This window comes from Sapajus apella, unplaced genomic scaffold, assembly GCF_009761245.1.
Source record: "Sapajus apella isolate SASKATOON/1434 unplaced genomic scaffold, GSC_monkey_1.0 scaffold27, whole genome shotgun sequence".
NCBI lineage: Eukaryota > Metazoa > Chordata > Mammalia > Primates > Cebidae > Sapajus > Sapajus apella.
The window spans coordinates 16,787,319-16,813,316 of NW_022436967.1; the positions used below are offsets into that span (position 1 = coordinate 16,787,319).

Here is a 25,998-nt window from a genome sequence, read left to right on the forward strand (position 1 = left end):
GATCAGCCTGGGCAACATGGCAACATCCCATATCTAGAAAAAATGCAAAAATTAGCTGGGTGTAGTTGTGCATACTGTAGTCCCAGTTACTTGGGAAGCTGAGTTGGGAGGAATGCTTGAACCCAGGAGACGGAGATTGCAATTAGCTAAGGTTGCACCACTGCACTCCAGCATGGGCGGCAGATAAAAGTGGACCAGTCAAAAGCAAAGGTCATGGCAACAGTTTTTTTTGGGATGCTTGTGCATTTTGCTTATTGACTTTCAGAGTGCCAAAGAATGATAACATCTGCTTATTAGGAGAGTGCTTTGAGAAAGGTAGCCATAGCTTTACTAGGAAAATGTTTGGGGAAGTTTTAACAGTCCTTCACCACAACAATGCTCTTATTCATTCATTCTTGTCAAACAAGAGCAATTCTCTAAGAATTTTGCTGGAAAATCAGTAGGCATCCACTTTATAGTCCTAATTTGGCTCCTTGTGACTTTTTTGTTTCCTAATCTCAAAAAAAAAAAAAAAAAAATTAAAGGGTATCCGTTTTTCTTCAGTTAATAACGTAAAAAAGACTGCACTGCCATGGGACTCATTAGTGATGGAATAAATGGCTGGTATCATTGCTTAGAAAAGTGTTTTGAACTTGATGGAGCTTACACTGGGAAACAGAGTTTGTATTTTTTATTTTTTTCTTTTTATTCCATTTTTCCACAGTTTTTGAAGCCCCCTCATAATCGAATGAACTAAAATGACTTAAAAATTTTCATGTGTTTAGATCATATATTGAAGAAACAATGTTATCTAAAAACAGTAATGTATTTATTTTATACTATTTGCACTGAATACTATTTAATTTCTTTAATAGTACAAATCTATAGAAATAAGCATATGCTCACATGTAAGTAAAAACATGAACAAGATACATTATATTACATACACAGACACACAAATGTTTTTTCTACCCCCATTCAGAACTCTTTTATTCTCTCCCTTATTTTGGAGATTGGTATAACCACTATACAGACATTGAATGTAACAAGAAAAAAAATATTCACTATACTTCTTAAAAATCTAATTAGGAAGTCAAATAAATTAGAATAACAATCATCCACTATGTTATAAGAAATTAATAGGAAGGAAGAGGTATAACCTGCATTTTCTGCTTTTCATTTTCAATGAGTGGTGAAGAAATGATAAAACTGTGATTCGTAATGAGCAAGGCTATTACTCTTAGTTAAGAACTGGTATGCTTTAATTACTAGTACAGATATAAAGCAAAGATACTATCTTTCTCAATTTATTTTGCACTTTGCAATGCCTAGAACAATTCCTGGAAGACAACAGACATTTGCCAAATATTTGTGAAATGAAAGAGCAGAAAAAGTAAAGCAAAAGAATGACTACTACCACTACAACTGTGGAATTCCACGGATATGATAGGACATGTACATAGAAGCATATGATAGGGCACGTACATAGAAGCCATAATGAAGTAGTCGTTGACACATACACACACCCCCACACACGTATTTGTTTTTTAAAGATGGGATCTTGTTTTTGCCCAGGCTGCAATGCACTACCATAGCTAATCACAGCCTGGATTTCTAGGCTCAAGTGATCCTCCTGCCTCCTCCTCCCAAGTGACTGGGACCACAGAGGTGTGCCACCATGCCCAGCTAATTTGTTTGTAAATTTTTTGTAGAGATAGGGTCTCATTATCTTGCTCAGGCTGGTCGCAAACTCCTGGCCTCAAGCAAACCTCCCACCTCGGCTCCAACAACTTCTAATATAAATGTGAGACTTCAAATGGGCAAATGATTCTTGATAATCAGTAAATTTGGCAAAATACACAAAATGCACATTTCATATTAATTACAGGCCGATTTACATACATTAATCTCTGCTGGGCTACAGAAAATTGGCCAATTATTTATAGTCTCAAGGAAATGAAGAACCAGTTCATCACATTTAACTTTTCTTAGGATAAACCTCGAAAAGCCTAACAGCAGCTCTCTCTACCAGAGGTCTTGATAATAAACAGTAAAATCTAGATATTATATAAAAATCAAAACCAATTACTAGATAACTTTACTTTTTTCTTCCACAAGACACTTTTTCTCAGAGATGATCACCAGAGGGTGGAGGCAGTAGTTTATGTAATTGGCTAGTCAGCATGAAGGCAGGCTCTGGAACGCTGACTACTTACTGAATTTTGAATCATTTCTAATATTATAATAATTAAAATCATGGTTTATCATCAGTGATATTTCAAGTTCAGTTTCAACATAAGCCAGAACATACCCAGATGGTGCTGACATGCAAATGGCTCTGTAGATGTGAATAGCATTCATCTATTGAACGAAACTAAACACACATTTACATATAGTAAAGATCATGGATAAAATCTAACAATAGAGCAGTCAACCCTCCCCATCTTAAAAGCAGAATTAGAAGGTTGAGATGTACAGATGTTTTCTTATTTGTGTTTTAATAATTATTTCTATAATTAGTGAAAACTCTTTCTTGCAAAGTGAATATTTTAAGCTTCCATTATCACATCAACACTTAAGTACCTTGATCATAGAAATTTTAATAGTAACATATCTGAAAAGACACAGCAACACACAATTACAGTGTTAAAACTTGTCAACAACAGACAAAGTATGAATTATCAAAAAGCAGCCCTTACCTGTGTTTTCCTTGATTACCAGTAAGCTTTAATCTATTATGTAAAAGTGTCTATATTACAGCTACGAAACAATAACTACATAATTCAGAGCCATGAAAATAATTTAAATATTTTAAAAACTATTCAATACTACTGTAATCACAAAACCATGAAAAAGAATAATATGACATACAGAAACTCTTGTTTGGCTGTACTTGTAGGAGATGTAGGAAAATCCTCCAGTCTACAGATGAAGAATCAAGAGAAAGCAGGAAAAAAAAAGGAGGCAAATAAACATTCATGCACAAAGTAGTTACAATATGACCAATCATCTGGAAAGCTTTCCTAATTTCCTACTCTTAAAATGTTCCTTTGAAGTATCATTTGAACTATTTTTTTCCATTCCATTTCTTTTTAATTGTAATTGAAAATATAATACCAAAGAATACACTATGAGTTTGGGAGTAACCAGTAAATAACTTTTATTTTTCAAATAAAACAGTTAAGGGATCTTTACTTGGAGAGAAAAAAAGAGCAAGAAATATCAGCTATATATTACTTTATCAAAAATCTCTTTTATAAACATTATGTTTTGCAAGGTTAAAGACTATGGGAAGCCATTCTCTTAAGAGATAATAGAAAATGAAGAGAAGAGATCCAGGAGGATAAATAAAACACATGGGACACCTCAAAGAAATTTAGTTTACTCTCTGAAGGTAATGTACCCACGGTACTTCAAATTTAGAGTAAATGAGGGAATCATGGAATCCATGGTCTATGACTTTCGGTGGAAGCATCTACAAAAATAAGGTGGAAGGACTATAGATTTAGGCATCTCTTCTTACAGACTATATTAAGTATTTTAGGTACTATGTTGATCTTTCTGAACCTCAATTTATTGTTCTATAAAGGTGGATAAAACCACCCCAGTTCCCAAAATTGCAATTTTGGGATTAAATAAAATAATGTAGTTGAGGCTCCTGGCCCACAATAGGCATTTAAAAATATTGTAATTAACATACAGTAATAACCCCTTCTCCTATACTGAATGAATAAAGAAAGATCTCATCTCTTACAACCACTGGAATTTCTTGGCCTTTCTTGAACAGACTTCTTAGGAAATGATCTGGATAGTAGGCAGCTATTATGAAATATACGGTCTTTGGTTCTACACTTATAGGTCCAAACTAAACCTGAGAGAGTCTCCAGGAAGTCTTGAGAATGGGCTCTGTCTGAGGTTGCTGTTATTAGCCAAAATTCACTACAGAAAGCTACAGCCCATTAATAAATATCCATTTTAGAAAATATTCCCCAAGATCACATTATTCAGATTAAAAAAATAGTATTAGCGTTGTAACATATCATACTTCTTAGTCAAGCTAGGATTAATACTTAATTTTTATAACACTGAACCAGGTCCTCTATTGAGTCATGTTGGATGTGTTATAGTGTAACAGTAGTAGCACAACATTGACTAGTCATAATATTAAGAAAGAGCAAATTCTGAAAATCTGATCTAAATTATTAAAGCCTATTTTGTAGTTAACATGAGACTGCTTTGCTGAATGGAAGTTAGGAATGAAAGTATATACCACCAATTTTAGAAAGACAAAAAGTATTTTTCTAAAATATTTTATCTGCTGACATTCTTAATGACAGAATTCTCACTAATTTGGGAACTGAGACTGTATATACACACTCAAAATTCAGCATACTTATCCAAGGAGTTTCAAGTTTTGTCTAAAACTATAAGTGTAAGAAAATAAAAACTGACATACTTACTGTATATTTGGTGTAATCCCTTCAAGCAGCACAATATTAACCCCACCAATATGAGCAGTAGCACAAGTCTCAGTCATCTTTTGATGTAAAACATCTTAAGTATGAGGAAAAACAATATTTATTTGAATTCTGGAAATAAGAAACCTGTATTTCATATTAAAATTGCATTTTATTCATAATATATTCAGTAGCAAAAGATAATTTTAGTTATGGTAAATTTTGATCAACTATTTCGGAACTACTTTTTAAAACATTTCCTTAGTTTTTTATTTCTCTGCATTTAATACACACATATTAAATGTCAAAATTGCAATAATGCAAAATATACACTTCAATATGCCATTCCTGCATTAGTCTACTGGCATTACCTAGCCTAATGGCATTTCAAATCTCAGAAATAATACTGCAGAAAATTTGGAAAATTTTTAAAAATTTGAAAAAGAAACCACATAAACCAGTACTCTTGGTGCATATAATTCCTGTGATTTTAATGGAGGGTATAAATATTTTAATCACTTAAAAAAAAATGAAATCACATATATAATTTGCCTACGTTTTTCATTTAGGATTATTGTTCGTGTTAATAAATTCTGCAATGTAATTTTAATGGGTAAATTGTAAACTGGCATATGTTTGTTTATAAAAACAATCAATTCCTTAATGTCAGACACTTGGCTGCTTCTTTGTACAGATATCTTTTCACACAATTCTGATTATTTCTTCTATCTAGGTTTGCAGACCTAGAATTGCTGAGTCAAAGGATAAATGTGCTTTAAATACTACTGATAAAAGCTATTAAATTAATAGCTTTACAGGAAGGTTAAACCAATTTACATCAATTTAGAAGTGAATGAAAATGTCCATTTCTCTAATTCTCACCAAAAATAGGTATTGTCATTCTTAACTTTTGCTAAACAGATAAAAAAACTGACTTTTTTTTTTATATCAACTTAGCCACCTGAGCTTTTGTATATTGTTTATGTCCTCTGTGATATTTCTAAGGAAGGTTGATGGGTTTGTATTTTTCTTAGTAATTTGCAGTCAGTCCATCTAATTTTATCAGAGAACCATGTGTATCAATCCCAAGTACATAATCCTTAAGTTTAAAATTAGTTTTTGAGTAAATAATAAATGTTCAGGGTACAAAATGAAACAGGTAAAGAAGGGTATATATCAAAAAGTAGGTTCAAAGTAAGTTTTGATTAGACCTTACAGATTTGTAAATTATAAAGTTAACAATAAGAGCACATAGTGATTGATAACTTCCTTTTCTCAAATCTGTCAGGTTATTCTCACAACCAGAAAAAAAAAAAAAAAAAAAAAAAAAAAACCACTGGTCTTATAGAATCTTATAGAATCATTACGGCAAGGGAATCTCTGCAACTTTATTGCTATAACCACCAAGTCTATGAAACATTTGCTTTTTTATTTTAGCATCTCTGAAAGTGGGATGCAGTTTACGATCAACGACATCTGACCATACCTGACAATGGTATTTTTTTTCTTTGTGATACATAAAATAATAGTGCATCTTGAAACTGGATTTAATAAAATATCATACCTTGTGTAATCATTCTTAAGATGAATGGTATGTTTTCACTAACCTAGGAAATTTTATATCAACTAAAGGGGCTTCTTTTATAGAGATACTTAGTATTAGATTATAAGATTTCTATGGTAGTAACAAAAGCAAATTTTTCATAAATTTAATTATTTTGGTAAAATTTTCACCTTTAGAGATCTCTTACTCATTAATATTAAAAGACAGTCAAAGAATAAATGTCACTGAGTGTAGATACATTAGCTCAATGTTTATGTGCTAAAATGTTTAGACATCAAAAATGCCTCAATTTAGTGATATTCAACTACAACAAAGTTCCTGGTACCTCAGAATTTGGGAAGTTCAATTTTTCTGGAAAAAAAAAAATTTGCCAAGTAGGAATTTTGGAGACATGTCATTGGTTTTCTTCTGAAAAGTAGCACTAATTGTTATGTATACATAGCACTTTATTAGAAAAATCATTCATACCTTTCATTTTTTCCTTAAGAGTAAAACTGCCATGGATCCTCTTCAGTTCTGATTCCATTGTTAGTCCACCAATATCTGCCTCCAGGTGTGTGCGGTTCACCATGCCAATCCCAAACACTATTAGAGTAACATGCTGAGGTTCAGAAGTTACCAAGCTACGTTTCCTCTGTGTCTTAGTCAAACTGTTGCTGTCTTGTTCATTCTCAAACACAACTTTACATGTTGGCTCTGTAGGGCTTCGAACTCCTTTATAAGTAAATGAAAATACACAATTTTAGATAGGAAGACTGAAAAATGGAAGGACATTCCAAACGTTGCCTTTCCTTTCTTTGCTTCACATTCCCAACCCGTCATCTTTCTTCTATTTTCCAACAAAATGATTAAAAATTTCTTCTACATTTTTCCAAGTTCCTACTGAAAGTGAATAGTAGAGCCAGATATTTTAAATGAAGTCTGCCTGAATCCTTTAAGAACATACCACGTACAAGTTTAAAGGGATGGGAAATGTGATGGCAAGATACCTGAATTCCATTACCATTTTATGGTCTTGGTAATAGACAATTTCTCTCTATTTCAATTATCCATTTACAACATTAAGAAAACATGATGAACAGTCTGCTGCTTCTTTGGTATTACAGTTACACTAAACACATTTTTGAAACATAAAAATGCCTGTTACCTGCTGGTCCAAATGTTTCTGAAGATTTTTCCAATATTCCCGTTGGATCAGAGATAAGTGAATAGAAGTTAAGCAATTTATACATATTCTGCCAGCACTCAGCTGAAGGTTCACTTTGTTCTGACACTGTAATTGAATCAGAGTCATCCATATGAATAGTCATGTGATCCACCACATCTTTTGAACCTTTCCTAGACACTTTTGATGTTCTTCTTTCAGATCTTCCTAGTGAATTCTTGTTTCGAGATTCCTTTTTGTTATTCTCATTGTTGGTCCGTTTGTTCTTTGCATTATTTACTCTATTGCCACCATTAAGACTTCCTCTAGAACTGCGGCTAAAGTCAGATGAACGAAAGTCCCGATGTTTTCTGGTTTTGAAGGTAGGTGTTGGAGAAGCAGATCCGGCTGTATATCTGCTAAGTTTAATATCAGTCTGAGTTGCTTTGATGTCATCTATCATTGTGCTAAACTGATGAATAAGACGAACCAAAGCCATATCTACATGCTGGCTTATTGACTGACAGGAAATAGTAAAGTTGCAGTGAAAGGTATTATAATACCGCTTGCTGAGATCATGAAAAGAAAGGGCACTGGTAGAGTTCTGAGGGGTGCACACGGACTTTTCCATTACAACAGCACTGATGCTAAAGGTTCCCAACATTAATGCTGGTTTGAACTCAAGTGGAGGAAGATTCACATGGCCTTGCCTAAAAATGTGGGGGAAAAAAAAGGGAAAAGGTTTTTCTTCTTTTTTTCCAGAGCTATGTATCTTTATTAATGTATAAGCAAAATCATCTCCAAGGTAAAATATAAGTCTTAAATAATTTTAAGCATGCAAACCAGTAGAATATGCTTTCCACTAGGCCGGAATTTTATGAGTTCGAAGGTAGGCCTTAAGTCTTCCTTTTTTATCTTACTCTAAAACTCACCAGTTAAAATCAGCCTTCTTATGTTAAGAAATGATTTCACTGAAGTGATAAAACAAGTTTTGTTGTCATTTGATGGTATTGCCATAGAGTACTGGAATTTAGAGTCAATTATAGATCAATTAGGATACTTCATTTAACCATCCCCTCCCTTTTAGATTAAGCATGTTAATCTAACTCAATTAGATATAATCATGTTAAATATCTAGTAAATTAGACACGTGGCTATATCTAATAAATATCTAATTTAGTTAGATATAACCACGTATCTAATTTACTAGATATTTAACATAATTTTATTTGCTATTAGAAAGGAAACCCCCATGCTAAGGTGAAAGAGAGGAAAAGCAACTGAAACAAAAATAAGAAATACACACACACACACACACAAACCTTAAAATCTGATATAAAGATTATTTTGGCAAATCTTCCTGCTTATCTAAAGATTTTCATGTAACACTATTATAGTAAATTTTAATGAAAGTCAAAAATGTCTCAAATTTCTAGAAACTGTTACAAATAAAACAATAAACCCCAAGCACCAAAACTATAAAAAGGTATTTTTCCCTCATCTTCCATGCACACTAGGAATGTGCAGACATGTAGGTCAAATAAAACATGGGAGTTTTTTTCTGAAAGAAAAAAAATCAAAACCTGCTTTGATATTTTCCATTTAACTTAAAGAATTTATAACTAGAGAACAGTAGTTCCTTAATACTAGTATTTCTTAATTAATAAGAAAAATGCCTCATTGTAGTGTACTTCATGTAAATGCACAAACTCACAGGAAGTGTACGATCAATGCAAACTAAGCATATGGTCAGAGAAGGAAAAACTTGATTTTGAGAATTAAAACAGAGAGGAGAGAGTAGACTAAAAAGAGATGAAAATAATCCATAATTGCAAAAACAAGAATCTAAAACATGTAAGGGTAGTAAGAAAATCTTAAAGAGGGGAGACTCAAGTAAAGGAGAAAAAGAAAATGGGTATACCATAATAATAATTTGCCTGACAATTAAAAGCCTGACACGGGCACTGCAGAGCCAAAGTTACAATTAAAATTTTAAAATATAAGTCCCTGATACATGCAGCCACTTTTACTAGAGACAGCAAAGAGACAAAGAAACTATTATTTATGAGGACTTATTACATGCCAGACTCTATGCTGTTTAATAACTGCCCTGGCTTTACAAAGTAGTAGGAGAGTTACATATATTCATACAAGAAACTGTAACCCCAAACTAATGTACAACAATTAGCAGAATGAACAATCTGCTATAAAAACAAACAAAAAACACAGACAATACTGAAATTAACAGCTGGGTAAAGTATATTGTGGTGATGCTCTCCAAATAAATAAGAGCTTAAGATGGAATTACAGGAGATCTGAGAAATAAAAGCTAATCATGACTTAGATGTAAGAATGTGGTGCATTTGGAGTTGGAGTGGTAGTAGAAAAATTAAAAGGAATGTCCAGTTCAGCTAGACCAAGGGCAATGAAGTTCAGAGAATCACTCAAAGAACCTCTCTAGGAACATAAAAAGACCTGTGTGCTCAAATGAAGGTCTAGTCTGTGGCAGTATTATATGACATTCAGTAGGCCAATAATAGGCTACAATTATAATTTTATTTATATAATCTATGTTTATATACAACCTACTATATATAAATTATATCTAATTGAATTATATATACCCTAGTTATATATATGAAAATTTATATACTGTATGTGTGTATATATATAAATATTTATATATGAATGCATATATTTGTACGAAAGCTGGCTTTTGCAAATAGAAATACAAGTTTAGCTCAGATATTTTAACCCTAAATAGAGCGTGTGTAAGTGTTAATGTTTTGGGTCTGGATTTGACGGTTCCAATATTTTAAAATTTTAGTTACTTAATTTTTTACTTAAATTTTTACTTGTAAATGGTTTACTGAAATAACAAGTCTCCTTATAAAGTAAATGGTTTACTTAAATAACAAGTCTCCTAATGTGATACAAATTTGTAACAAAGATTTACTGTGAAAACTACATAAAGTACAAACTTACTACTAGTTCTTCAGACCACAAGTCAGTACAAAACAACAGATGTGCATCCTGATCCCTGACTAATCACATCACTTCAAAATGTGTCAATGATAGTGATTAGTTGAAGCACATCTGTTGTTCAGTTCATGCACAGAAAGCATAGCATGTAGTTACTTGTGTTGCCTCCTTGTCTCTTTCTCTGTAATAAATCCCCATAACATTTTCCAAAAATGAATAATCAAATGAAATTGGACAACAAAGATGAAAATACAGCAAAGAAACTAAAAACAAAGATACTCGTAGGGAAAATCAATTGAATGATGTTACAGAAGAAACAGCTGACCATGGAAATGTTGTTACTTCCACTGTTTGAGACACTGTAAATATCTAGCCAGAAAAACTCAGTGGAGGCAAAATTATTGACATAAAGAGGAAAGTGACCATGACAAAAAGGATGAAGATATCCCAGAGGAAGTGATGCTGACAAAAAACTTCATAGTAAAAGAGAATAAAAGATTATTTCATGACATTGGAAGTACAAAGAATAAAATGTTGAAAACTGATCCATACATACCAAGGAGTAAAACATTTTGCCAAGGCACACAAAAGCTGCTTGTTCTGCATTATAAGTTATAAGGACAGGACTGTTCAAACTACCCTTTGATATGGTTTTACAAAGAAATAAAATAGTTTAATTCTTAGTGTTTCTTACATTTTAAATTATAATGTACTAAATATTAGTTTTACTTTTTTATTTCACTATTTATAATAAATAGTAATTATATTTTTAATGTTTTGACATTGTCAAGGTCACAAAAGTAATTTTTTCCACTGACTATTAAAACTGCTTTGCAGCTTGTATGGTCATTGTTATGGTAAAAGATTATTGTGAAAAGCAAGAACTTTTGTTAAATTATTTAAAATTTAAATAGAAATATTTCAAATGAAAAATAAGTTTTACTTAGCTATATATCAGACACAAGTATTTTAATTTACCATCTTGCAAAAACACAAAAAGGATGAAAGAAACAATACTACAGAAACCTCTTGTCATAAGTGCCATTTATCTCCATATTCTTCTGTTCCTATCCATTTAAGTCCCACTCAAACTAAAATTCCAAGTTCTCAAACTATTACTCAGATCCAATTAGTGAGTATATTATTTCCTATGTAAACACTAAAGAAACTGAAGAACCATCCATGGCAATATAAAATAACAGCAAAAGACGGTTCTTAACTTTCACCATGCTTCATTTCTATTTGTTTCTGATGGCTAGGCTCTCAACAGGAAATCTACCCTGTTTCTAATACAAAATACTACCTGACACGAGTCAATTCAGAACCCTTAAGATCATAAAAATTCCACTATTGCAAAAGCCAATAAATAAATGGTAAGCACATATATCAATATATATGACCCTCATCTATATGTTAACATGGTTCAAAAATATGCCTAAAAATAGGCCTCATAATCTGTTGTTAAATGCAATTAGTTATTAAGAAAATGTGGCTACTACTTTTACAAAAAGGTAATTATCTTCTTATTAACATATTAAAATTACTTTCTCATTTGGATTACACGAAAGTAATGTTAAAAAACAAACAGGTATTATAATTCTTTCACAAAATTATACACAAAAATGCAAAAGATACCTTCTTGCTCTTTTGCCTTTTCTCTCTTTGGCTGTGTCTGAATCCACAATATCTGCTCTGAGGCAGTCCAAAGTCCCTGAAAATGAAAGGTGCTCTCCAAAGTACATTCGGTAGCATAGTGGCATTGTATCCTGTGACTGGATCCCTGTATGACTCAGAAGAGGTTTGAAAACAACCTAAAAGACATAAACAGTCATATTAGCTCTATTTATATTTTATTATTTACTGTAGGAATTACATATAGAAAAATGTAGCTTTTTTTTCTTACCCTATCTTAGTACATATTATTATCATAATGTGAAGCAAAAAACTGTCTCGTATAATTGGCTCTAATTTTCCTTAAAATTTAATATTTTTAGTACCAATTATAGGCTACTCATCTTCAAATTAATATTAATAAATAAGGACACAGATTCCTTGATCTTACCTGAGTGTCTGAAAGTACAAAGAAAATAAAATTATGAATTAGTTAAATCATTCTACCTTTTGCTTTTAAAACAGGCATGAATTTCTATTGTGTTTCCATTTACAAAAAAAAAGGATATATTAGGTTTACAAAGTTGATTTTTCAACTTCCTGTGTTAATATAACAACATTACAAATGTTACGAATATCTGACCTATTTTTAAATAGAGGCACTTGCTTATAACAGTCATTTAACATTTATTATTTTTTTAAAAATTTTTAAAAAAATTTTTTAAATTTTTTATTTTTTTAATTAATTTTAACATTATAGGAAAGCCGAGTGGCTTAATATTTATTTTCAAAGAACTTCCTTTACATTTTAAGTATCACACATGCTTATGAAAATACATTATTCTGGTTTAATCTCTGGTTAACTGGATTTCAGACACTAAGCACTAACCGGACAGAAAGAACTACATGCATTCAATGCTAGAGCACTAAAATCACTCTGACTACTCATCCTCTGCATATGGTTCCTTTTCCTCCTTCCACATCCTAAATATAGGTGCTATCCAGTGCTTTCTCAGCCGCCTTCGAACTCTTTCACTACACATTCTACCTTAGTGATCTTTTCCTGAAGCTTAAAAAATCCCTATGTAAATGGACAAGTGCCATTTACACAATGAGAGCCAATGCTAAATTTCCCATTGTCCTAGGTCACCTCATTTTGTGTGTGTGTGTTTGGGAATACAGCTCTCTATTTAACTGACTCTAAATTCCAATACTTCTCATTTTTCTACTAATCTTGCTCCATCTGCTAACCCTTCTTTCATCTATTTTTGATCATGAGCTTCCTAATTTCTCAAGTACAGTTGGCCCTCCATATCCAAGGCTTCTGCATCCAAGGATTTAACCAATCATAGACTGAAAATATTAGGGAGTAAAAAACTAATAACATATAACAATGTAACAATTAAAAAATACAAATAAAATACCAATACAGTATAACAATTATTGACATAGTATTTACATTGCATTAGGTATTATAAGTAATCTAGAGAAGATTTAACATACACACAAGCATGTATGTATGTTGTATGCAAATATATACCATTTTACATAAGGGACTTATGCATACCACAGATCTTGGTAACCTGGGTGGCGGATCAGACGGTGGATAGGGGATTGGTCCTGAAAACAATCCCTTAGGTACTCAGGGACAGCAGTATGTAAATATGCTCAAGATCCCTTTATCCTGAAAAAATGATGCCTCCTCTCACCCATGTCCCACTCTCACACTTGCCTTCTGGCCGCTCAAACTAAAAAGTTGTTTTAAAGGATTTCATTCCTTATTCTCCGTATTTAATCAATTAAATAAGACCTTCACAATATCTTCATTTAACTTTTCAAAGCCATAAACATCTAAGCTTAGAATCTCACTACCACTGGGTAAACTATTTCAACAATTCATCTTTTCACCAGACATGGTGGCTCACACTTGTAATCCCGGCACTTTGGGAGACCGAGCTGGACGATCACAAGGTCCAGAGATCGAGACCATCCTGGCCAACATGGTGAAACCCCATCTCTACTAAAAATACAAAAACACAAAAAATTAGCTGGACATGGTGGTGTGTGCCTGTAGTCCCAGCTGCTTGAGAGACTGAGGCAGGAGAATCACTTGCACCTGGGAGGCAGAGGTTGCAGTGAGCCGAGATCATGCCACTGCACTCCAGGCTGGTGACAGAGCGAGATTCTGTCTCAAAAAAAAAAAAAAAAAATCATCTTTTCACCACTAGTTTCTCTATTTCAATCAATTTAATACAGTTGCTACTCATATAATATTTCTATATCTGTAGTTTTAGTTATTTTATTTCTCTTCTCTGAAATCAATGCCTCCCACCTCTCACTCAAAAAGGTCTTAAGGTGGCACTAAAAACCATAGGGTGTAATTAAACTTTCTATTCATGCTGCTTAGCCAATTTGTTACAAATGAAAAAAACGTTACTACATGAGACTCTTCTATTTAATGATTACATATAGACACTTAATTTGCATTTATAATTAACCCATGTATTTTTCAAAGGCTCCTCTTGTTTTGTATGGAGGGTGTGGGCAGATGAGCATGGAATATCCTCACTAGAATTCCAAGATGCATACTACTGGATGGTTCCAGTTGCTAAGCACTGCCTAATGAGGTATTATTATAATTAGGGAAAAAAACAGGCTGGCTCACCTGTGCATCAGCAAGCTGAACAGCAGGAAACCCTTGGTTTGCTTCTTCTACACCTGCCACATCATCCTGACTGGTGCTATGCTGAGAATGTGTGCCATCCAAAGTATTTTGGTCACTAGACAAGACAGTGTTGAAATCTGAGGCTGAGGGTATTGTAGGAAGATTGGGTGCAACACCTAATGGAGTAAATTTTTAAGAATAAAATGTAAATTATTGGGAAATAGAAACACATAAAGGCATACAGCAAGGTGAAATTCTGAAGCCTGTAAAGTAGTACCATTTTTAGACTGTTTAAACTGAAAGGAAAAAAAGTAATTCGTACTTTTAGTTTATTTTATATGCACGACTTATTCGTGGAAAATGAAATTAAATTTTCAGAAGACATGTCTTCCTTATGTATCCTTAGACATACCTACTCTTTTGCATTTATGTTTGTTAAGTAACTAAAAGGTTTAGAATGATAGTTATTATGTCTCAGAGGGATCTAGATAAACTAAAACTTTTTTCTGTAACATTAAGTATATGATGTTTAATTACACTTTTCAGTTTTTTGTTTACTGCCTTTTGGTGTTTTGAAAATTAAAACAGTCGCATTAAAAGGACGCTTTAAACTCCTTATATACAATCTCATATTTGACTTAATTGCCTTTCAACAAGAACACTGAGTGACTGCTTACTACTCTCTCAATTACAATATTATCAAAGGCATTCGTAAATGGAACACTTTCAACCAAACAGTGCTTGTTTGAGATTTTTAACCCATCCTCTGAAAAATAAGATTTTGCTATATTTTCCCCTTAGACAGTTAAGCAACATAATGTGATAACTCAATACCTGTTGGAAGACTATTGTGTCCTGATTTTGTAACAGGAGATTCTTGTACTACACTTCCTCGATTACCCACAGCATTTGACATCCAGTTATAGAAACTCACAGATGATGGTTCAGATAGCAAGGGATGTTCAGATAACATATCAGTGGCTACTGCATTTCCTGAAAATAAAATGTTTCTTAGTATTATTTATATACTAAGGAGCCAAAAAAAAATTTAGTTTATATAACTACGTTTGAAACGCCAGGTTAAAATGTATGTTTGCAGATGGTTTTAAATTCTCACTGCATAATGTTGCATTTGGATATTACTGCATTAATAAAAAGCTTATTTTTATTATAATACAGAAAAATTCTATGTTGCTGATCTAGACGCATACATTGACATTAGTCAGTGCTGCAATTTAAAAATGCAAAGTAAGGGCATGAAGACTCCAAAAAGTTACAAACAGAACAATGGATTTCTAAAATATTTTCTCAAAGATAAGGTATAATATGTCAGATTAGTTGTACTACCAAAGTATATATCTAACTAAACTTAAGTCCTGTTTCATTTCAATTCCCCCGTAAATATAAACATGTAATTGTCAAATCTAGAGGATGTACCTGTTCTCGTTAGGGAGCTACTTTTCACAGCAGCACTGCTTCTCTGAGGAGTCCCTTCCAGGAGGTTGTGCAAGCTTGGGAAGCTTCCGGTCAGGTAGCTGAGTAGACTCTCCTTCCTTGGACTCTCCTTTACTGGCATCCCAGCACGTCCAACATGCACTGGAGAATCAGTGGCAGTATCTCCACTGGTATAGCTCAGAGAATGATATGGGTGAATTCCCTACAGAAAGTGTAACTTAGAGTTATTTCTTATGTATATAAAAATGACTGCTGATAACTACAACTAATATTACTATTACTGTTGCTATAACTGTTAGCTATTTTGCACATTAATACCAAAACTGATCATGTCTACTAAGACTGTGGTGAATCCTTTTTACATACATCCTTAAATGTATGTAAAAATGCTTTATAACTCTATAGTGCTAGACAAAGGGCCACTTTTATTATCAATATTATAATGAAGCACATTCACTTACTTTAACCATGGATCATTAATTCCCTTTATTTTTGTTGTTTTTATGAGATGGAATCTCGCATTGTCCCCTGGGCTGGAGTGCAATGGCGCAATCTTGGCTCACTGCAACCTCTGCCTCCCCGGCTCAATCGATTCTCCTGCCTCAGTCTCCTAAGTAGCTGGGATTACAGGCACCTGCCACCATGCCCGGCTAATTTTTTTGTATTTTCAGTAGAGACAGCATTTCACTATGTTGGCCAGGGTGGTCTTGAACTCCTGACCTCGTGATCTGCCAGCCTCAGCCTCCCAAAGTGCTGGAATTACAGGTGTGAGCCACCGCACCTGGCCATGAATTCCCTTCTTAATCTGATGTGGGAGTCTGGTGACAAGACATAAAACCACATAGCACAGTATATCAAACAGATGGTGGAAATGAAGCACTATTCCTACCGAAGGAGCAGTAAATAGAATATTGAAATTTCAGAAAGTTATACATAGGGTATTTGTGGAGGTGCCAAAGAACATTCATATGGGTAGCAAAGAAAAACAGTAGCTTGAAATATTTATATCACTGCTTATTTACTGAACCAGCAAACTGATACCTAGACACAATATCCTCTACACAAAATATTCCCTAGAAAAACTTACTGCTTCTACTACTACTACTGCCACACACACACACACACACACACACACACACACACACGCACAGAGAGAGAGAAAGAGAGAGAGAGAGAGAGAGAGAGAGAAAGGATCTGTAACATGACTGATACCATCAAAAGTAAGGTCTAGGTACTCAAAGAAACTGAAGAAAGAAAAGCGCTCTACCTTCAGCAACCTTCCCTGCAGTTTTTAACAGGAGTCAGGATAGACTCTACCTGGAAGGAAACTAGAGGCTTTTCACTAACAGCAAGAAATGCAGGCACAAAGAACACCAGTGCTGTGAAACCCTTAAAAGTCTTAACCCCCTCTGGAAAGCAGCAAAGTCTATTCCCTTCTCTGTACCCTCCCAGTCATCCTCACTTAGATGAGGAAACGTGGAGGCAGCATGTCGACACAGGAAGTAAAAGAACACTTACAACATATTAAACACTTGGTAAGCATGTTTCATGTATTATCTTATTTAATCCTTAAGTTCTCCAAGGTAAAATGTTATTTCTACCCTAAAGGATGAAAAAAGTCACTTATATACTTACTAAGGAAAAAGCCAGATTTTTAACCCATTCAACTAACTTATATCTTCAAATTCTTAACACTAAATTATCCTTCCTAGGTACTCTAATAGTCAGTGTGTTAAGATTCAATTCTCTGGAGAGCTCTGAAATGCCAAACAGACTTTCCACAATTATTTAATGGAAAAAAATTAAAAATTACAGAATTTCTCAATTTCTATCTTGCCACATCTATGATTAGAATGGCAGATCAATTTAAAATACAGTACAAAAAAAGACTACAAAGACAGAAAGATCTTGAAAAGCAAAGATGTGGAAACTAAACATTTGAAATTTCACATTTTTAGAAGACTTTAATAATCCATAAGCAAAAGAATGTTCAAAACAAAGTGGATTTACTAGGAAAACACCTAAATATGATTCAGAGGTTAGAAACACTGTCCATCAGGAAAGAAAGCTAAGCAGATTAAAGTGTCCCAAGCTTCTAAGTATACTGTGGAAATAGAATAAAGCTCAATAGTTGAAACTTCTTTTTAAAATATATCAAACTATCATTGAATGTTTTAACTAAAAGAGCAATACTTACAGAATAGAAACTTTGAAAGCCCAAAAGATTATCAAATAGAAAGTAAGTCTCTCCTGTGTTCCAGTATACTGGATCCCTTTTCCTGAGGTTCTCTTAGCTGTTTATCTATCTTTACATAAATCTTTTAGGCCTATAGAAGTACATATATATTTATCCTTTTCTAAACACACAAATAGGTATCAATCCTATACTTTACTTCAGTGATCATTCCATATCCACTTACAGATCTACTTCATCTAGAAGATTTCAGGGTATGCCTCTCTATCAGTGTACACTAGTTTATCAGTCCTCTAATGATTAGTCATTTGCGTTGTTTCCATTATATTCCTTTTATAGTGCTGCAAAGAACGTACTTAGACTCATCTTGTCTTTGTGCGTTTATGACTTTCTCTAGAATGAATTCCTGAATATGGAAATACTAGATAAAAGAGCTTCACCTTCTAAATTTTTACACATATTGCCACATTATTATCAAAGAGGTTGTACCAATTTGACTCCCATCAATGCTGTATAAGAGTATCTGTTTTCCCACATCTTCACCAACAACATACACTCTTCAAAAGTTTTAGTCTTTCAATCTGATAAATGAGAATGGAAATCTCATTTTAATTTACATTTCTTTAATAAGAAAACATTATTGTACGTGTATATGTATTTTTCTGTGAACTGCCTATGTCATTTAACCATTTTTCTATTTGGTATTTGCCTTTTTCTTAGTGATTAGGATGAGATCTTTCTATTTTAGAAAATTAGTCTTTTGTCATGTGTCTTACTGTTCTGTTTACAGTACAGTCATCATGACAACTATAGGCAACGTATACAATAGTGAACCCATAAGATTATATCATATTTTTACTGTATCTTTTCTATGTTGAAATACACAAACACCATTGTATTATAATTGCCTACTGGCTTCAGAATAGTAATATGCTGTACAGGTTTGTAGCCTAGGGCAACAGGCTATCCCACATAGTCTAGATGTGTAGTAGGCTGTACCATCTAGGTTTGTGTAAGTACAGTCTATGATGTTTGCACATAATGACCCATTTCTCAGAATGCATCTCTGTCATTAAGTGATGCATAACTGTATATTACTTTTTTCTGTGTGGAAATTTTTATTTAATATTGTCAAAATTATCATTTTACGGGTTCTGGGTATCAGTGTGATACACACACAGACTTTCAAAGAAAGTTAAAACTTTTTGTTGTTGTTGTTGAGACAGAGTCTCATTCTGTCACCCAGGCTGGAGTGCAGGCACGATCTCAGCTCACTACAATCTCTGCCTCACAGGTTCAAACTATACTCCTGCCTCAGCATGCCAAGTAGCTGGGATTACAGGCACCCACCACCACACTCAGTTAATTTTTGTATTTTTAGTAGAGACGGGGTTTCATTATCTTGGTCAGGCCGGTCTTGAACTCCTGACCTCGTGACCCACCTGCCTTGGCCTCCCAAAGTGTTGGGATTATAGGCAGAGCCACCGCGCCTGGCCAGAAAGTTATAATCTTAACTTTTTAGTGCTCAGAAAGATGAACTAGCAGAAAATGAATAACTACTACCAATAAATAATTTATCAAGGCTCAGATATTGTTCTAAGCATTTTTCATGAATTAGTTATTTCTCACAACAACCCTCTTCAGAAGGTTACTGTTATAATCTCCATCTTACACCAAGGAAACTGATATACAGTTAAAACATTCAGTTAACATACAGTTAAAACCTGTTCAGTTACAGAGCAACTGAGTGGCAGGGGCAGGTTTCAAACCAAGGCAGTCTCGCTTCCAAGGTGGTAGTCTAACTACTTTGCTATATATGTTTCTTATCAAGCATCCATTAAATTCATAAAACCAAAAAAATTTAAATAAAAAAACAGTCTAACCCAAACCACCTATTGATCATGCACTGCCTAAAAGGTTTCTCATTAAAACTGATAATTATAAGATTATCAACATTTTCAATTTTGGATTTTATTGAATATTCAATAAACTGAAGACAGTCCTAAAGCTTAGTAGTTACAGTGGTTCTTAATCAACAGCAGTTACCGATGATATAATTTTCAAAGAAATATTTACACTGAAATTACAAATCAAGTTAATTTCGACACAAAAATGTTATCTGAATATTGAGGGTAGACATCTAACATTTAAATTTGAGATTTCAGTCTTTCCCTGTTAAGTCTAAATAGATCTAACCAAAAAATAGCAATAATATACCTTTATTTTTAATGCAGAGTCACTATGGGTATGAGTTTTAGAAAGTTTCCTCATTATCTCAGCTCCAGTTACAGGTCCAGAGCTACCAGGTGGGGGCCGGTTAGCTGTTCCTTCTAATAGCATTGTGTGTTCACTGATTGTGGCTGAAACAGTTCAAAAGAATAAATGAGCAACAGATTTTCAGATATTTTCTTGAAACATCAACCCTAATGTTTCTAATTATATAACGACATTCAACTTTCATATTCCTTGACAAATATTTGTTATTCCTCCCCCGATACTATTACTCAGTTTCAAGAAAGGAACAAATGGCTTTTATTCAGTCTTTCACATACTCCATGTAAACGATACCCAGACCAAAATTCAATTCAATTAAGCTCAAGAAAGCACAGACTGCTTATAGATTAAAAGAGGGATCTGCAGATAATTGGAACAGAAGGGATATTCAGTGCACTAGTTTTCCAGCTTTGTGTAGATTTAAAAATTTTCAAAATAAGCAATAAATAAAATCTACACTATTCCTCACAAACTGTTTGTTAAATATCATGTTATTTTTAAAACTAAGCTTGGTAAAGTTTTATATATCAATGCCCTAAAATCTCTAATTTTAAGACTACTCTTTCAATATTTTTTCAAAACCATCATAACACGCATTTTCAGTAAATATTATAGGTCACAATAAAAATTAACCTTTGGCAAATCATTAAGGTATGCATGTACATTTCATAAATGCATATCTGCTATCTTTGTTCTGGCATGGCCATTGTGTTGACAAAACTGTAGGCTGAGTGCAGGTCCCCAAGTTTACATAAATTCAGGACCAAGCAGGCATCAGGTAAAAAGACAAAGGCCCCTTGAAAATAATGTGGCATAGGGAAGATGACAAATAAAAATTTTAAATAGAGGTTTATGTGTTTCATTCAAAACACTCTACATATTTTAAGATACTTTTTGTCCTGGATAGATCAGGAGAAGTCTACTGTATTTCACAAAATTAAACTTATAAAATCAAGTCAGTATGAAGACTCCTAATCATGACCACTTATTTGGCCAATAAAAATCATACTTGTACACTTAAGCCATGACATTTTCTAATTTGGGACACAAATTACTAAAATTATCGTAAATACCATGTTAACAAGTATGTAATATCTAAAATCTCTTATATTAGTAATTTATTAATAACTGTGAGGGAAAACAAAGGGGTCTCGACATTTTTAAAGAGGTATATTAACTTATCAATAGAAGATGCATAATATCTAAGCAAAAAAAACTACAGTAATTTTGTTGAGTAAGAAAATACCCTAATTGTGAGATGCAAGAAAGCACTCAATAGAGGCTTACAAAACTACCTGCATCAAACTCAAATTCTGCACCATCAGCACTGGTATCACTTTGAAGACCGCCCCCATTGTCCAATCCAAGTCCATCTTCGTGTTCATGGTCCATAGCTATTTGAGGTTTCAGAGGCTGAGCTGGTCTATGTAAACTAACTCCTTTAAAGGCTGGTGTCACCACAATAAACTTCATCCACTGCCTTGCCAGTGCAACTAAACCTTTCTTCAAAGTTACCAAAGCAGGAAGTCCATCACTCTGTAACAACAATGATGTGATTATAAATAATGTAATAATAACAGTTACTATTTAAGTGTTTTGCATATATTTATTCAAATTTCATAATCCCCATTTAAAGATAAAGAAACTAAAACTTAGATGTTAAGTAATTTGTTCAAAGTTGTCCAAGAGAGTCAGGATTTCAGTTATCAGTAGAATATAAAATCTAATCTCTAGACACAACATTTCATCTTTCTGTAATAAAACAACACAATAGCATAGGTCAAGATGCATTCAATCTGCATTTTTTGCCCAAGTGAAAAATCAAAATGTATTTTGAGCTACCTGGAATATTCGATAAGTAAAGAGGAAGTACAATTATTTCCTTCAAAGATTAGGTAACTACAACCATTTTAACATTAAAAAAATAAATTACTATAACTTATGTAGTATGCTAGATGTAAATGAATTTGTAACTGCTTTGAAAGTTAACTGCATTATCAGTAATAATTATACAGTTTAAAATACACTTTATTTCACATGGTGATGACCGTAAGAAACTTTTGGCTCTTTTTCTATTACCTTAGTCTAATTACCTTGCCTTAGCATAAAGAGAAAATACCTAACTCCTCTCCATCCTATTTCCTACTATTCCTCATTTTAGGAAATGGCTGATTTGATTGAAGAGCATCATTTACTAGTGGGCAGGAATCATCCTGTTTACTATCTGACGAAAACCAATACCACTAGCCTGTCCTTTCATTCCTAGCCTCGTAGTGGAGCATGTTGTGCCTCTTCCTCTCACATGGAAAGCACATCTGGCAGAGCATCCACCCATGAGAAACACCTGCCATTCTCTCTGTTCACACTTCTCTACGTATAACTACACAGGCAAGTTAGGCTTAATCTGTAGATTTCCTAGTCTTCAATTCATAGGGAGGGAGTAAAAAGTACTACACCAGCCTTAGGTCTAAGTGTCTTTTTCACATCCAACACTTATTAGAGATTCTTGACTTGCCTGACCAATGGCTTGACTGGCAATTAATAATACTGATACACTAGTCCCTAATTTGACTAAAGATTCTTGTGTACGCCCTATTTGCCAGCAGCTTGAAGAGAAGAGAGACCCTAAAAGTTCTAAAACTCTAATCATGAGTGTTATTTGCTTTTCTAGAGGCTGAGATGGATTGTATTTATTTTGTGCAGTAATATATTCTCCCCTCAATCATCAATTAGTCCCTGTTTCATCAAACTGTATGTGAAATTTGGCTCTGGTAATTATTCTCTTGCTTAAAAACTCTTTATAAAATTAGCTTCCATGGCAGCACTCTCTCCTGGTTCTCCTACCACTGTCTTTCCTTTTTCATCACTCTGTGTACCCCTTTCCAACCACCTACACTCCCTTTAATTTTGGCATTCTTGAGGATTCCATCCCTGAGCAGTTTCTTACTCAACACAGCATTCCTAGAAATCTCATCCATGTCTACAGCTTCTACTAACACCTTCATGCTGGCAACTCCCAGATCATGAATATGAACACACTCTTGCCTATAAACATGTCTTTTTTTTTTTTTTTGGATACAGAGTTTCGCTCTTGTTGCCCAACCTGGAATACAATGGTGCAATCTAGGCTCACCACAGCCTCTACCTCCCAGGTTCAAGAGACTCTCCTGCCTCAGCTTCCCCAGTAGCTGGGATTCCAGGTGCCCAGCACCATGCCTGGCTAATTTTTTGTATCTTTAGTAGAGACAGGGTTTTGTCATGTTGGCCACACTGGCCTTGAACTCTTGGCCTCAGGTGATCTACCCACCTTGGCCTCCCAAAGTGCTGGGATTACAGGCGTGAACCACCACACCCAGCCCTTAGACCTGTATTTCTAACCATTCCCACATACATCTCAAACCCTGTGTATTTATCAGTGGTCCACCAACAGAATAGAAGCCTCCTTCAAACTAATGTAGTTTCAGTAACTTACCATTGTAGCATCATCAATGATGGAGTAATTTGCCTGGTGCAGATAGTGGTGTAGTATATTACATAGTAAACATGAAGGATTTTCTTGGAGAAAGCGAGCAACTTTTGTCAGTCTGTTGTATTTACTTCTTAGGGGAAAATGTACACTTTTATTCTAAAATCAAACAACAATAGATTTAGAGTGACAGGTATGAAAGAGCCTACAAATGAAAGATAATTCAGTAATTAAGAACTTGTAAGTCTGATATTTTCCAACAGCAATTAACAATAAGGGGTCATTTTCAATACTGGAGTTTGTATACCTTACATTACTTAAAGACATACCTCTAATGCTTCTGTCATTATGCATCCCATAACAGCACAAATTCTCAAGGTTCCCTCAGTTTCCAATTTGTTTAAAGATGACTTGAGTTGGTCAATAGGAACAAGCCATGCACCAACAGCTGGCGTTGCAGTGCTTAAAAGGTTCAGCTGCCTTTTAACACAAATAAAAAATTATAAAAACAAGGGTCAAAAATTTGTATTTCAAATAATCTCTGACACCTACTGTGCTTGGTGGCTGTTTTACTCAAACAGAATTACTTTCTTATCTTTTTGAGTACTGATAAATGATGAAACATAAACAAGAAATGTAAAAAAAAAAAAAAAGACAATAGAAAAGAAAGAAAAAACAAGCCTGTCAGAGATAAAAAAGAGTAAACCTAAGTCTAAGGCAGGAGAACATGTAAAAATAAAGCTAAAGTACTATGAAAGAAATCGGGTCAAACAAGGTGAGAATGATGTCCACAGAACATATGAAGTAAGAATGATGAAAAAGTAGCAACCTTAATACTATATATACCAGAAAAGTAATTTTAAAAAATATAAAACAGAATTGTATGCTATTTTAAATAAAGAAATATCAAGGGATAATACTGTACTTTAAAAACTCTTTACCTAGAAAATACATGGGTGTGAGATCTCACATTGGTAGGAGCTGCAAAACTAAACCAAATTTCTTTAATGGTCAACTTCATGCTACATGAATCTGGAGGAGGAGGCATCAGAGGGAGATCTTTTTTCAAATCATCAGATTCGACTCCTTCATCCTATATAAAATAGAATGCCAAAAACTTACTAACATACAGCACCTTAAAACCACTAACACAGAGGCTAATGTTTTAAGTGTAAAACCTTTTCATCAAAGCAAGTTCTACAGATTAATACCCTTACATCAAACAAGTAATGTAAAGCTTGCTCAGCAGAATCAAAGGTCTAAGAACTAAAAGGCTTCAACTTATCACTTCATTTAATCACATTTGTTTAGGGATCTTGAGTGTTAATTTCTCAAGGTAAAGACAGTGAGAGAAAGATCAGCAATTTCCTGGGGCTTGGATAACTATTAAATTGGAACACAGGTAACAGAACTAAGGACTTCTGCTTCCTGCTGCAATCTGCTTTCCATTCCATTTTACTAGAATATTTCAAACTTCTAAATAAAGCGCAATAAAAAATACTAATGTAGTGCATGTTCAAATAAATAACACTTTAAAATTTTATTTTTTATTTTTTATTATACTTTAAGTTCTGGGATACATATGCAGAATGTGCAGGTTTGTTACATAGGTACATGGGTGCCATGGTGGTTTGCTGCACCCATCAACCTGTCATCTACATTAGGTATTTCTCCTAATGCTATCCCCTCCCCAGCCCCCCAAGCCCCCAACAGGCCCTGGTGTGTGATGTTCCCCTCCCTGTGTCTGTGTGTTCTCATTGTTCAACTCTCACTTATGAGTGAGAACATGCAGTGTTTGGTTTTCTGTTCTTATATTAGTTTGCTGAGAATGATGGTTTCCAGATTCATCCATGTACCTGGAAAGAACATGAACTCATCCTTTTTGATGGCTGCATGGTATTCCATGGTGTATATGCGCCACATTTTCTTTATTCAGTCTATCACTGATGGGCATTTGGGTTGGTTCCAAGTCTTTGCTATTGTGAACACTGCCACAATAAACATACATGTGCATGTGTCTTTATAGTAGAATGATTTGTAATCCTTTGGGTATATACCCAGTAATGGGATTGGGGATCAAATGGTATTTCTAGTTCTAGATCCTTGAGAAATTGCCACACTGTCTTCCACAATGGTTGAACTAATTTATAGTCCCACCAACAGGGTAAAAGTGTTCCTATTCTCCACATCCTCTCCAGCATCTGTTA

General features: G+C 33.9%; 1 protein-coding gene across 12 annotated transcripts in view; it reads right to left on the reverse strand.

Annotated features, from left to right (window-relative positions):
• The window catches only part of KIAA1109 (KIAA1109 ortholog), a 215,319-nt gene that overhangs the window by 77,746 nt on the left and 111,575 nt on the right, over positions 1–25,998 (reverse strand). For 11 of the 12 annotated variants that reach the window (XM_032292381.1, XM_032292387.1, XM_032292382.1 and 8 more), the window contains 13 exons: positions 24,733–24,884; positions 24,121–24,271; positions 23,798–23,950; positions 21,621–21,861; positions 20,269–20,411; positions 15,840–16,059; positions 15,237–15,395; positions 14,403–14,578; positions 11,762–11,937; positions 7,148–7,854; positions 6,469–6,714; positions 4,440–4,533; positions 2,851–2,901 (listed from right to left, as the gene is read on the reverse strand). In XM_032292381.1, coding sequence (XP_032148272.1) covers positions 2,851–2,901; positions 4,440–4,533; positions 6,469–6,714; positions 7,148–7,854; positions 11,762–11,937; positions 14,403–14,578; positions 15,237–15,395; positions 15,840–16,059; positions 20,269–20,411; positions 21,621–21,861; positions 23,798–23,950; positions 24,121–24,271; positions 24,733–24,884 — 2,669 coding nt within the window. The remainder of the gene's footprint in view (positions 1–2,850; positions 2,902–4,439; positions 4,534–6,468; positions 6,715–7,147; positions 7,855–11,761; positions 11,938–14,402; positions 14,579–15,236; positions 15,396–15,839; positions 16,060–20,268; positions 20,412–21,620; positions 21,862–23,797; positions 23,951–24,120; positions 24,272–24,732; positions 24,885–25,998) is intronic. The other variant, XM_032292383.1, reaches the window with a different exon arrangement.